The sequence below is a fragment of the Columba livia genome, chromosome 3 (genome assembly GCF_036013475.1).
Source record: "Columba livia isolate bColLiv1 breed racing homer chromosome 3, bColLiv1.pat.W.v2, whole genome shotgun sequence".
NCBI lineage: Eukaryota > Metazoa > Chordata > Aves > Columbiformes > Columbidae > Columba > Columba livia.
This window is the reverse complement of record NC_088604.1, coordinates 102,101,928-102,116,581: the sequence shown is the minus strand read 5'-3', so window position 1 is coordinate 102,116,581 and position 14,654 is coordinate 102,101,928. Positions and strand designations below refer to the sequence as shown.

The window sequence follows — 14,654 nt, the reverse complement described above, 5'->3', positions numbered from 1 at the left end:
CCAATACATAGAGGAAGGCTCTCTTGCTGAGAGCACAGGTGCACAAACATACCAGTTTGTATAGTTATACTATTCTATTTCCCTGCATAAATAAAAACTATATAAATGAACAAAAAAAACAAAAAACTATATAGATGGAAAAAAGCAGTATTATTGCTTCAGCTATGCCAAATGAGATTTCCAAGTCTGTAGAGAGGTGCCAGATAAACCACTAAGAATAATTACGTGGCAGGCACCTGAAACAGTCCATATATTAGCACAAGAATGAAAAAGTCCATCCATGCTGTGAAAAAGACAGAAATTTATCTTCAGGAACACAACCATACCATATGGAGCTTTGAATGCTTTGAATGGAAAGGTACTATCTCCATGGGTTACAGGTTATTATTGCAATATTGCAGACAACTATTCAAAAAAGCAACCTGACTTTGGAATGTAAAGAATTCACTTGTTATTAGTTTTGACAAAAACAATGAAAAAAACACCGGCAGCTGCAAAATTCTGTCGCAAACACAACATTCCCAGAAGGATGATTTGACAAGCATCTATTGACAGATTTCTACAACTGCTATGAAAGACGCTTTTAAAAAATAATTTCCTCCAACTGCAAGGAGAAACAGTTTTACTGGCTAATAACAGCATTCTGGACACAGGTTTCACTTCCTCACCATGGACACAAACACATTCCCCAGTTATTCTGAAATCAAGATATCAACTCTCCCCTGCAGGAGAGAGACAAAAGTCTCACCTATTCCCCAAACACAGAGTTCAGAAATTACCTGAGCTTATACCACAACTTTACACCCACTCACTCTCTTCCAGGCTAAACCAGCTGAAATCCAGACAGGCAAAAATCAGCTGTGCCCATATAAACTGCAGTTAATTAACAGAAGGAAGACAAGCAAGAAAGCTGTGCAGGAGGGATGATGCTAATATAGCTGTTTCTAAATAGGCTAATAGTTTTGCTCCCTGCAGCTAGAATGCATTTCAAAACACACCTCAAGCAGAGGAGGAATTACTAAAGTAAGTCCAGGCTGCTGTGCTTCCTTCCTGCCCCAAAGGATTTCATCATTTTGTTGTCACAATTTTTTTAAGCCTTGCATTACTGTATTCAGTAGACGGAAACAGTTCAGAAAGTAGCAGTATTCTGTGAATCAAAACCTTTTTTTTAAAGGGATACAAACAGTTGTTACTACTATTAAGGAAAAAAAAATCAATTAGCAACAAAATTGGTGAATACACCACATGGTTCTGAATAGAAAAAAAACTTGCATGTACACGGAGATGCATTGCTTAAATTTAATTACATTCAGTGTGGTACAAATAATTGTTCTGCCTCAGCTGACCTAAAAAGCATGTCTCCTATCTCTCACAAGAGAATCTGAACTATCAGGTTATTCTTTTTTCTTTCAAAACATGGGATAACAGCATCATTTCCACTGCTGGTATCGTGCTACAATACATGAATACACATTTCACTGAAGGGATTAGAGAGGCAAGTGACCTACCGTTATTTTTCTATATAAGCATTTTGTACAACATAAGGCCATTCCCTCTAGCAGGATACCTGTCTCTGGACATTCTACAGGCCAGTGATGAAGCTAATTGTAGCACAGTTTGTATTGGAAGGGACCTTTAAACATTATCTAGTTCAACCCCCTACAATGAGCAGGGACATCTTCAACCAGATCAGGTTGCTCAGAGACCCATCCAGCCTGGTCTGGAATGTCTCCAGGGATGGGGCATCTACCACCTCTCTGGGCAACCTGGGCCAGTGTTTCACCACCCTCAGTGTAAAAAATGTCTTCCTCATATCTAGCCTGAATCTCCCCTCCTTTGGTTTAAAACCATCACCCCTTGTCCTGTCATCAGGGTCTCAAAGGCAGCAGATCTGAGGTTGGCACTCCCGAGTGTCTGTATGTAAGCTCACCACGTTCTCCCAATAAAAACTTACAGAGGATTTAGAATCATAGAATCACTTTGGCTGGAAGAGACAGTCAAGATTGAGTCCAACCACTACCCAAATCCAGCACCAAAACATGTCCCTAAGAACCTCATCTATATGTTTTTAAAAACCTCCAGGGATGGTGACTCAACCACTTCCCTGGGTAGCCTGTTCCAATGCCTGACAAATGTCTGACAATGTTTCCCACCAGCCCAAACAGTCCAAAAATCTATGAACCCTTGCAGGCTGTGGGAAATACAGGTTGAACCTCTGTAGCAAAGGGAACTGAGTATAAATCTCCCACACTCTCTGTACTTTCAACACAAGCATGCCACCAATATTCTGCCCTGCATATGGTCTCCTCCTCCCACATGCAATGGAGTATTTTATGTGGATTCTTTCTAAATCAAACAGATTTTTCCATTTAGATAACAAGATCAAAACTTTTTAAACATTTCAGTATCTAACTGCTTCTGATTTCTTCAGTTCAGCACCAAAACCCCAAGACTGGTTACTCATAGAGCCACTGACAACAAATTGACATGTCGCATCAGGAACGCTGTCACTTGTTAGTTAAGTACTAGCCCAACCTGATAGTCCGGTCTGTTTTGAAAAGCAATCTGTTACAATGTGGATTCCTAGTAATGGCCACACACTCAGCAAGCTAAGTAAGGCCATCCTAGCAAAAGTCAAACAGACTCTTGCACCAGCTTTTCCTTCTGTCCTGGAAAGGATGAAAGCAAAGACCACATTTGTAGATAAATTGAACAAGCAGATGTATAAATGTAGGCCAAAGCTTTACCCCTCATCTTAATCTAATCAACGGGCCAAGAGCAAATTATGGGAGTTTTGATCGTTCTACAGCTGAGGTGCTGACTTCAGGTTTGCGGCTCTGATTCAGCTAATGTCTGGTGCACATAAACTGGTTTGCAGACCTTTCAACCAAGCAGGATGAAAAGAAAACAACATTATTTTCTATCCACGCCCAGGAGAAGCTGGGGAACCCTGCTTTCAGCACAAGAGAGAGCACTGCTTTGTCCTTGCTTCTCTTCATACTAAACTCCATACCACCCAAGAAAACACAATCAGAAATGAAGCAACTAGGACATATTTCTCACTACCTCTATACCACAGATTCATTGGTACAGATTTGTACACCTACTTGTATAGGCTAGATTCTTCACTGTCCAGCTTATTCCATGCCAAGCTGGGGACAGGCTAGACTTGAGTTGGTGAAAGACCTAATACAAAAGGCTGGCCAGATGCAAAAGGCAGGAGGAATGGTGGTACCCTGGTCACATTAGGCCAATATGTTAATTCTGGCTGGAGGCAATATAGCTGGTTACCTACAGATGTGAAAGGGTATACCCTTCTGTCCTTCTGTTTTTCCTCCAAATTACAAATAATTTCTAATTTACCCCACCTTAAATACAGTGTGCTCCCATACAATGTTTCTACTTGCCTTTTTGTTCTCATCGAACCTACAGTACAGGGGATATGCGAGGAGAAAGATACAGACACATTAAAGCCACAAAGCTCCATCTTCATAAATTGTTCTTGAAAGGAACTAAAGCACTTTTTCTATTAGTTCAGAGCACAAAGACAAAAATCTCAAAGCTAAGAATAAACAGGATAATTCTGCAAAATAACTTCAGGAAAAGGGCAGTAAACAGAGGGGGAAATATAACAGAATAGATAAAACTAGAAAAAATATTTACTCCAAATAAGCAGGTAAGAGAATGAGACCAAAAGAGAAGATATTTTTTCAATAGCAGTGAGATAAGTCATTGATGAGAGACTGGCCAGCTGGCTAGTGCTCCCTCTGAGCAAGTTTACAATCTTATCACAACACCACATTTCATTCTGTTCCCAAGCTTCCAAAGATTCCTGCATATAGTCACAAGTCATTATTTTGACATTTTTAATTTCTGTTTTACTGATATATGCTTGGGAGAAGTGTTACCTTCCTTTCCCCCACAAGCTCTTTACGTTGAGTTCCTTCAATTCCCTCACAAGTTTGCATTGCTGCTGCTACTTCTTTTCCCTTCTCTCATGTTCTCCATTCCTACCAGCAGTGATTTATGAACATTCACCAAAATCCAGGAAACCCATAAGGGCATCTGGGGTCTGTTGCTAAAAAAAAAAATAAATCTGTTCAAGCATGTCACTTATTACACATACCCACACAGAAGACCCATTACACAGGCTGTCCAAAAATGTTCACCACCTGAATTTAACCACACCCTCTGGATTCAGACACCTTTCTCAAATAATTGAGAACACAGGATTATTGTTTGGGAGACAATCTTCCTTCTTGTTAGTCTCTTACACATATTATTTTTTTCCCCTCATTTGCTTTTTTTCTTCACATCTTTCTCCCTGGACTCTTCCTTCCTGCTCTCTCATTTCATAGAATCATTTCAGTTGGAAGAGACCCTCAGGATCATCAAGTCCAACCATAACCTAACTCTGGCACTAAACCATGTCCCTGAGAACCTTGTCTAAATGCCTTTTAAACACCTCCAGGTATGGGGACTCCACCACTGCCCTGGGCAGCCTGTTCCAGTGCCTGACAACCTTTTCCATGAACAATTTTTTCCTAATATCCAGTCCAAACCTCCCCTGGCACAACTTGAGGCCGTTTCCTCTTGTCCAACCACTTCCCCTTCTTCACACACCATTTTAGTTCCCCGTTACCCACTCAACAGTGGGGTCCTACCAGTGCTGCCTCAGAACAGAGCCCACTGTGGGCTGGTGGGCAGGGATGCTGCTGGATCTGTGCTTCCTGCATCCCAGCAGCACCACAGGAGCCCAGCTGGACCAGCAAGAGGCAGGAAAGGGGCTCTTCTAATGCAGGTGGTATCAGGCAGGGATTATCAGATTCAACATCTTCCCAAGTTTTCTCTCTTTCCCCCCCCCAAAAAAAAGGACAGGCAGAACTCGGAGGAAATAATTCCAAGGCCAACACACACACAAAGCAGCCATCAGCAACACAGACGTGTTTGCAGAGATAAGGCAAGGTGAAGCAACACGGCAGCAATGCAGCTGTGGTTGCAGAAACAGGGGAGGGGGGAGACAGCAGCCAGTAAAAATGGCCAAACATTGAGCACAAAACCACAGCAGCCCAAAAAGCATCCTCATCTGTTCACCTATCTTCTTATGAAACTTATTAGTTTAATTACATGATTAAGGCTAAGGATAGATTTCAGCACAGCTTCAAATAGGTCTGCCACTTAAATGATCAGCAAATCAATTTTCTAAAGGATCTGCTAATAGTGTTTATATAATACTGAGGGAAGAACAACTCTTGAGCAAATGCAATCAAATTGATCTCAGTGGAACCTTCATTATGCTTGCTTATAAATGCCCATTCTGTGAATGTACCAGGCAGTTTATACTTGGATGATATGATGTGAACTATTTAGCCAGAACCCTTAACACAATAAAATAATAAAGCAACAGAAGACTGACTAAACAATCGAACACTTGAAAGACTGAGTCAGAGCGTGAAGATGGTTGGCATTTAAATGCATTCAAAAAAATCAAATGTCATTCTATTAAAAAAAACAAAAAAAAAGCTGCTTGTATCAACAATGCCTGGCACTCATGCAGCATCTGTTACCAAAGAATTGCAAGGACTATAGCTTATTAATTCTTACCATTCTACTGTAGATTTAATTTTTTACACTTTGGTTCCTCCAGTGATGTGCTTAAGACTTACAGCTGTATTTTAAAAAAATATAAAATTTAAAAATATATATCTATCTCTGATAGCTAGAATATGACATGACCCACAAAAGTGTAGAAATACAAAAGGACCCAAAACTAAACCAAAGGTTTTTCATTATCTATTGTATTGGTGAGGAGTTGAAAGCAGTATGCTATGGGACAACTCAAAAAAGGCACCATTTCTTCATCTCCCTTATGTTCTGCTTCATGTTCTTACATTCTCAAAACTGGAGCTGCAAGTTCAGCAGTTCTGCAGCATCTTGCTGAGAAAACCTACTTCCATTGTAAATGCTTTGTGATTTTTTAGTGCCTTCTAATGTAACTTTTCACAATAACATTCCTAAAATAAATCTTTGCTTTATATAGTAATTCTTTTTCAATGGGAAGTGGAGAAAAATATAAAGACTCTTGTCGTGCCTTCACAAAGTGTATTGATGTTCCTTTGAATTTTCCTGGGCACACAATGTAACATTGAGCAAGAGGCAGATGCTGCATCCCAGCAGAAAAATTTTGTACTCAAACTGGGAGGTTAGGATGTGCATGCTACAAGGTGAAAAACTGGCTGGACCATCAGACTGGAAGGGTCACTGGTTTGAAGTCTGACCAATGCCCAGTCAGAAGTGGAGTTCCTCAGGTATCAATCCTGTAGCAAGTCTTGTTTGATATCTTTGTCAGTGACTTGGAAGATGAGACAGATGGGGCCAGTTTGCAGATGACATCAGATTGGGGAGATCAGCTGACATACTGGAGGGCACAGCTGCCATTAAGAGCAGCCTTGACAAGCTGGAGGAACCAGCCAGCATGAGGTTCATGATGGTCACCCAAGCCAAGGGCAAAATCCTGCACCTGGGATAGATTGGGTTGCCTGGCAACAACCCAGCAGAAAAGGACCTGGTCATTCTGGTGGACAAAAGAAGTTTGGAGCACGTGACATACAAGGAGAGACTGAGGGAAGTAGGTTTGCCTAAGGCAGGATCTAATTGCTACGTTCTGTTCCTGGGGTGGGTTAGACAGAAGTCAGCACAGCGCTTTTCTCAGGGCCATGCGCCAAGAGGACAAGAAACGAAAGTCAGAAGTTGCATCCAGAGAAATTCCAGCCGCATGTAAGAAAACAAATGTTGACAGTGAGAGGAATAAAGTACTGAGACAAGTTCCCAGAGAGGCTGTGGACTCTCCACTCATGGAGAGTTCATAAGTCATCTGGACAAGGCTCTGAGCAGTCTGGCCTAACTTCGAAATTAGACCTGCCTTGAAGAAGAGATTTGGCTAGACAAATTCCTAGGTCACTTCCAAATGAAATGATTCTATGAACCTTTTATCATTTATTTTTACAGGAACCGGATATTTCTAAAGTTATAATTATTATCAAGGAACACAAGAACCATTGTCAATAAACATCTATCTTGCTCTCTGCACAGCATCAGAATCACAAATTCATCTTTTGGATGGGAATTTCCAACTGTGAAACAAGAGGAGATGATCTAGTAAATCTAGTAGTATTTTACATTCTTCTGCCTTTACCTCATCAGCTGACTCTGTCCTGTGACTTTAGGTGACTTTCTATTTGCAGAGTAGAAATAATAGTAATTCTTATGTCTTTCATATAAGAGACTTTGGTTCCTCAGAAAGTGGAAGTGTTTTCCAAGCCACCAACCTCCAGAAGAGTAAGTCCCTGAGTATGCCCAGCTTACGAGTTGAGACCTAGTTTCATCGCTTGCTAGAGTCACCTCCAGCTGCCAGCAGCAACAGTGGTTATAAATGAACTGCCTGTCAGAAGCACTGAGGAAGAGGAGCGGGTCAAAGAGAGGTCTTGTATCCGTAAGAAGATTCTTATTCTCTGCTGAGCTTCCTCCTCATTCTGAAAAATATTTTGATACAAGGATATTTTTGTTGGGGTTGGGGGAAACAACTAAGCCAAAGGTCTGAGGGCTGAATTCAATGTTTTAAGTGTGATCTAATGTAGTATGTGGTGGCTGAATAAACAAATACACATAACAAGAGCTGTAACTTCATGCCTCAGACTCAATCTGAGAGTTGTACTCAACAGTCTAAGAAAATATGACAGCTATATTGCCATTGCCTTGCTTATTAACAAGCATAGCAGTTTAAAAAAAAACCACTAGAAATACATTATTTACCAATTTGGGTATAAAATCCATTTAGTAAGTAGATTTTCCAACTAATCTTAAGACCCAAAAAAAAAAACCCAAAAAATCCCAAATCGGATATGTGACGATCAAATAATGTTTAAATAGTTCTCTGCACATTTTTGCAGGAGGCATAAGATTCCACAGAATAATTCATTTTACACATGTAATGGAGTCACTGTGACTTGTGAAGCATCTGGAATTACAGCCAGTGGCAACCACTCACAATGTAAAACCTTTCTCCAAATAAATCTCATCATGACAGTTCAAGCATACACAGAGATCCAATTTAATCTTTCCACAGCATTAAAGTCTGTAGTAGAGCCCAAACACTTCCATGATTTTTTTTTAATTATTATTTAAGCATGACAAGGTAACTAAACTGAAATATACTTATTTTCCAACATATATAGTCTTCTCCACAGCCTGTGCTGCCTGGCTTAATATCTGTCTGTCAGCATTAATGTGACAAACTTCTGAAAGAAAAGTTGTAAGGGAACTGTCAAGCTACGTTATAGCCAGACCAATCTGGTTGTGCTGTGTCTTTAAAGAGTGGAAATCTCAGACTCATTCCTGAAGCTGTCATGACTATGAAACCTTCAGGGACAATGTGTTTAGCCACTTATAGAAGAAAAAATATCTTCAAGAAATATGTATAACGTACAGCAACAGCATTTGTGCTCCTGTTCATCAAACCTTAATCTGATTTTATTTTTAATCACATAATTATCCAATATTCTCAGAGAAATGAATTAATGACTTATTAAAGGACAGCACTGAACTTCAACAACTGAAAGAAAATTCAAGCTTGACCACAAGTCTGTACGGAAATTACTTCCTATTTAAGACAGGCTCTAAAGCATTGTAAATAGGTTAAATTGAGATGACTGGCAGCCTTCATGCATTCAAGTGATCTCATGGATCTCTTCACTGGTTTCAGGTACAGCAGCTAGCTCTTCTCCCAACCAAAGCTTCAGAAACAATAAGACACTGAAACACAGAGAACATTGATAGACTAGCACCCAGTTTGTGACCAAAGTGCTTTCCTCAACTGAATTTCCTATCAACCCAAGGTTTAAGTGATTCTCTTGTGTACTTTTTACCTACCTTTAAAATGAAGGTTGTACAAATCATCAAAAATTAGGCTAGGAATTTTATGAGGAACACTAAGTGAGACAGATACTGAAAACTCACCAAATTCCATGTACACAACTCTTGGAGAGCTTTCAATTTTGTTCCTGAACTACTGCAACTTGAATACTAATAAAATGCAGTCCACATCACCAGGACAGTACAGTGACAAGTAACAGAAGTGGCAACATCGTATATGTACACAGCACCTCCTGTCAGAAAGCAAAGGCATTTAAGGGATATATGTTAAACAAAATGACATAAAGTACTTCGAGTTCAGTTCTATTACCCACACTTAGTGAATGAGAAAACAAGGCATAGATAATTCAATCTGCCTGCTAAACATAACACACAAAGCCAACAGCAGAAACAGCACGGAAGGGCTTCCTTCCCTGGTGTTCGCAAAAATGGGTGCTTTAATTTAAAACTAAAACTCCATCTTAGCCTATACTACTCAGTTCAATCACTGCTTCCCACTGGTTTTGAGTACCTGTGAACTTGTAACTGTTAAGTCAGGCCAAAGTCATATGTAAGTAGTTTATCAGGATTCATACTATCGCCACATTTCAAAAGAAAACTAAGAAAAAAAAATATGCATAAAACATTAAAAATTTTCTATGCTCTGCTAATTTATTCTTCTTACGGTGGGTTCAAGTAACTGTTGCCAACTTCGGTGCACACAACTCTTGCCACTCCAGAGAGGTGCTCCCAGAGTCATTTGAATTCATAATTATATCAGAATACTCCAAAAGCCCAGCAAATTTGGTACAATTTCTCAGGCAGGCACTATTATTTTTTTCACTGGCATGATATTCCTAATACTTTCTGACAATGTTTAAATACTATTGGTTATGAGACAATCACACACATTCAAAGATATGCTGGTACAAGTTCAAAAAGAGATGGCCAACCACAGAAATTCTTTTTTTAGAGTAATGTTCTTGGTATTTGTGTATTGTTTTAGTGTGGCATTGTAAAATGGAACATTTTGCAAAGTTCTTTTCTTAAAATAACAAATCTCAAAGCAGATAATTTAATCCTAAAACATTAAAAAATGGAAGGACACAGATTACCCAAAACTAATGTATTTGCAGTGAGGTGGGACTTCACACAAGCATGTCACATTTTAGATTATGACAAATAAACCACAGCTTGGTCACCTTCAGTGAACTTCACTTAATACACAACCTACCTGAAATCAGAGGAGCTACACTAGAACTGAGTGTGGTTTGCCAAAGCTTGGCATATCTCAGTTACATGTTAACAGGAAGCTAAACCTTGCTCAAGATCGTTTAGGAATGGAGTAAAACTGTTTAGTAAAAAGCTGTTTACAGTGAAGAAAAAGCGTTGAAAACAGCAAAACAAAGTGTTCATTAGTGAGAAGACCATATACTTTGTTCTTGAATTTACAACATGATTAGATAACGCTATAAAATTCTGTAGTTAGTAGACCAAGTTCTGCTGTTAGTTGTATCACACAATCCCTCCCAAAACATGCTCAGCTGCATTAGTGCAGACGAGAGGACGCCTTGGCCAAAACACACATAAATGATATCTCAGCTAGGACAGAAGAGAGCTGGCATAACTGCATTTCTGCAACAACACGCACATGCAGAATATAGTCAAATTGACTGTACCCAGGTAACATCTCTGTGTATTACTTTTCCAACCTCAAAAATATTCACTCAAAGTTCACATTTTGATGCCCACTAACTTCACTTGAAGACAGTCTCCTTTAGCTGATATACATTCGGTTAATACGGCTCCCAATACAACCAGCTTTACAAAACCATATGCTTAAGAGTATTCAAACTCAGGGAAAGGTTTCAGACCTCAGATGGAAAAGCTGTAATGAATTTTGAAAGGACTCATTCATACTGTTATATAAAGTTTAATCTGAACACCACAAGAGTTGTTAGAAGCAGCCCATATAATTCTATAATGGGAATGTAAGGTTTTATTAGATTCCAGAGGCTGGTTAGAAGAAACCAAGCAGAAAGGTCACCATACTCTACCAAATTCTCTAGTACTTTTCCACAACAGTGGCATGAAAACATCCACTTCTACATGATGTTTCTAATATTGTGTCATTACAGGTATAAGTAATGAGGTCACTGAGCAACCCAAATGCTCAAAAAATTCCCATACTACAGAGACTGGTATTGGTACTCTGTAGTACATGGAGAATTCAATTTTTCAGCCCTTTTCTTTCATTTAAGATGTATAAGTGGAATCCCAGCAATGAATAAATCTTGTGCGTAGTTTAAAGAAATATTTCTGATAGTGTCTAATTTTTTGTTGTTGTTTCTTTATCACGACAGTCACCACTGGCAACCTACTTAAGAACATCACTCAGTGGTAGGAAAAAATTATTACATGTTCCAGATGTCTGGAGTTTCTGTGTTTTGTTTACAATTCCTGTAAAATATTATGACCAGCATCATTCTGTCCACCCCCAAAGAGTACAGAGCACAGGAATGTATAGAGAGCCTTTAACTTCTTAGAGGAAAGTCATCAGAAAAGCAAAGTTTCAAAATATAAAAAAACCCTCTTTTTACCCCCTTCTTTTTTTTTTGGTTTCGCAGTTTTATTGAGCCTATTAAATCAATATTAATGAAAATTGTAATTCATCTGACTTCCCAACAGGAAGAAAATGAGATTTTATTTGATCCACTGTTAATTAATTTCAGATAACTGCCCAAACCTGAGCCAGCTTCAGGTTAGAGCAATATAAAGTACGAATGCTACAATCTTTTCTTGTCCTTTAAAATAATTTACAAAATATAAATTATCATTCAGTCATGGAACCTCAGAAATATTTCAAAGTGATAGGATGCTCAGACTAATCAACAACTTATCCTTTGTAATCAAACGTGTTTGTTGTTTTTTGGAAAAAACAAAACAAAACAAACACATTTCAAAAGCATTTTAACAGGAAAATATTAATTATTAAAATCCTCTACTGCCCTTATGAGAGCCTATTTAAAACATATTTACAGTGGAAACCAAATCAAGTCACAGAGAAGGAACAGGAGTTTTGTTTATTGGGAAGATTGTCACAATGAGATGTTTAAGGTAAAAGAAACTTCTATGACTCAATACATAAGCTATATGTCAGACTACATTTTAGAAAAAATTTTTTAAAAATATAATAGCTCTTATACAAAGGATAATAAAAATCCTTGTGTTTTATATATAAGGGTAACGAGTACACTTAAAAGCTTATTCTTGCAGGGTGTTAAATTATTTTTCTATGACCTTCACAAACTATATATTTTAACAGAATTATTATCTATATATAAGAAAAGGTGGTACCAAATCTTGCTCTATTACAACAGAACAGCATTTCGAGACATTTTCAATTTCAATCCCTCAGCAATTTTTCAATAGACGTAAGAAACAAACACCATAAACTTAATCCTATTGACAAAACGTTTCCTTTCCTATTTGCCTCTTACAGAGCTCTAGAACTAATGGATTGTTCTCCGTGAGTTTACAGACTGAAAGTTGAAAAATATTTCACTGAATTTGCATTAACTACACTGATTTGGAAGAATAATTTGCCAGATTTACTAGAAGTACTGTATGTCTTCACACAACAACTTCAGTCCAGGAAACAGACAACATGATAACAGGCTTCAAATATATTAAAAAACATTAGAATTGTGATAGTAATGAAAAAAAAAAACAAAAACTGTTTAATTTGTAGCAAGAGATTCAGAGTAGCATACACTTTTAACTCTAAACCATTTGAAGAAGCTGTGGAATTGTCACTTTTGGGGACCTAAAAGTTTGGAGAAGAGGAGGGAAGAACACATGAGTAATCATCTTAATTTTACTACTCCTTCTTTCAAAGAACAAGAGTGGAGTAGTGGACTGCTAGAGACCCTTTTCATCCTTTCAGTACTTGACATCACTACAATACTCGGCATTACCATCACACTTTTGTGGTTTCATTTATAACAAAAAACTCATAACTGTACCACTAAGAGTTCAAAATAATTTGATTTCAAAGAATTCTCACAACAGAGTGATCAGTTTCATACTTCTAATATGCTTACGTGCAACTAAGCTGGCAGCTTTACTCTCATTTAAATAAAAATAAATTCTGTATCTCCATTGTTTGACAGTCAAAGGAGGGGCTTTTTTATCTTACTCCATCAGATATCTGTAGAGGCATTCATGAGACTTGCTCTATTTTTCAGCTTCTCCTGTTCCACCCTGACTGTTTATGGCATGAAGATCTTCATGTAGCACACACATAGAGTAAATAACTCCAAAATGTGTAATTGTCTACAAGAATTGCAAATGATGCATAAGAACAATTTCACTACTGCAGAAACAAACACCTTATATTGTAAGTTAGATGCTTACACCCCCCACAGAGTCACCCAGCATACAGTAAAGGGTGAGCATCACCATTTTCAAGTGAAATTAATGAAGGTGGACTCCAATATCTAGTTCATGCATCAGTAGGATGAGGAAGTTTCACATTCAAATATGACTTCTAAAAAAGTTATTAACGTAGTCATTATTAAAGAGAAAACAACCCAACTGCTTCATCAGCTATAGGGTGGTTTTGCCCCTCACAAGGCTCTATTCTCAGCCAAGACAAACAGCTGTTCTTACCTGGCAGATCTCACGTTTTAGCACAGTCAGTGTGCTAGAGCCATGAGAACCTTTTGGCCCAGGCAAAGCCAACCCGCCGGCAGGTCACCACACGCTCAAGGCTGGGGCAGCATCCGGCTGCGCTTCCCAGAGCACGGACGGTCGGGTGTATTTTCACAAGCTACCACAGCAGCACGGCCAGTGGTGTCTACGCTTGTAAAAACTTAGCAAATGACACACCCCAGGCAGAGGTGCGGGCGGTAGAAGCGTCCGCTCTCGCCAAGGGCCGCCGGCAGCGGGGGCTTCGCCTCGGCCCCCCAGGCAGCGCCAGCCCACCCTGGCGCCCCTCTGCCCTCACGACACGAGCCCCGCCCGCCTCAGCCCCCCAAAGATCGCGTGTCTCCCCCAGGGCTGGAGCCGTGTATAACGGACCACACCGGCGGCGGAGCGGCCGGGGTACTCACATGCCAGATGGCGAAGAAGATGAGGGCGGCGCAAAGGACCAGCGACAGCATGTAGCAGAAGGCGGCGAAGGTGAAAGCCATGGCTGGGAGAGCCCCCGTCACCGCCCGGGGGGTCCTGGCGGGCGACCGGGGAGAACAGCGACCCCCGAAACCCACACGGGGCGAGCGACGAAGCGACCGGGCCACACACACAGCCACAGCGCCGGGACGGGCAGGGAGCGGGAACGAACGGACGGCCGGCCGCCGCGCCCCTCACAGCCGTTCCCGTCGCTCAGCCGAACCCGTCCCGACCCCCGCAGCGCCAGCAGCGCCTGGTGCTCCCGGCTCGGCCCCTCCGCTGTCCCCTCCCCGCTGAGGCGCGGCGGTGGGCGGCCCCGCCGGCAGGGCGCCCCCGAGGGGCGGGTCCCCTCCGCGGGGGCGGCAGTGGCGGGGCTGGCGGGTCCCGCTGCCACGGCCGCCGGTGTCTGACGGGGGGTCCTGTCACGACAGCGTGAGAGGAACGAGCGTGGGCTAAGACCAAATCGGTTCAGCAACAAAATTACTCAGAAATTTGCCTGTGAAAAGTCAAGACCTCATGGTACAAGAGATCGTGATTCCACCAAAGCCAAGTCTAGTACAAGCTTAGTTTTT

The 14,654-nt window shown here is 40.5% G+C and overlaps 1 protein-coding gene across 2 annotated transcripts in view; it reads right to left on the bottom strand.

Annotated features, from left to right (window-relative positions):
* The window catches only part of CNIH3 (cornichon family AMPA receptor auxiliary protein 3), a 53,088-nt gene extending 38,636 nt beyond the window's left edge, over nucleotides 1-14,452 (bottom strand). For both annotated transcript variants that reach the window (XR_010471638.1, XM_065058589.1), the window contains exon 1: nucleotides 14,025-14,452. Coding sequence is in view for 1 of the 2 variants with exons in the window: in XM_065058589.1 (XP_064914661.1) it covers nucleotides 14,025-14,105 (81 nt within the window). In the remaining variant the exon portion in view is untranslated. The remainder of the gene's footprint in view (nucleotides 1-14,024) is intronic.
* Nucleotides 14,453-14,654: the final 202 nt, after the last annotated feature.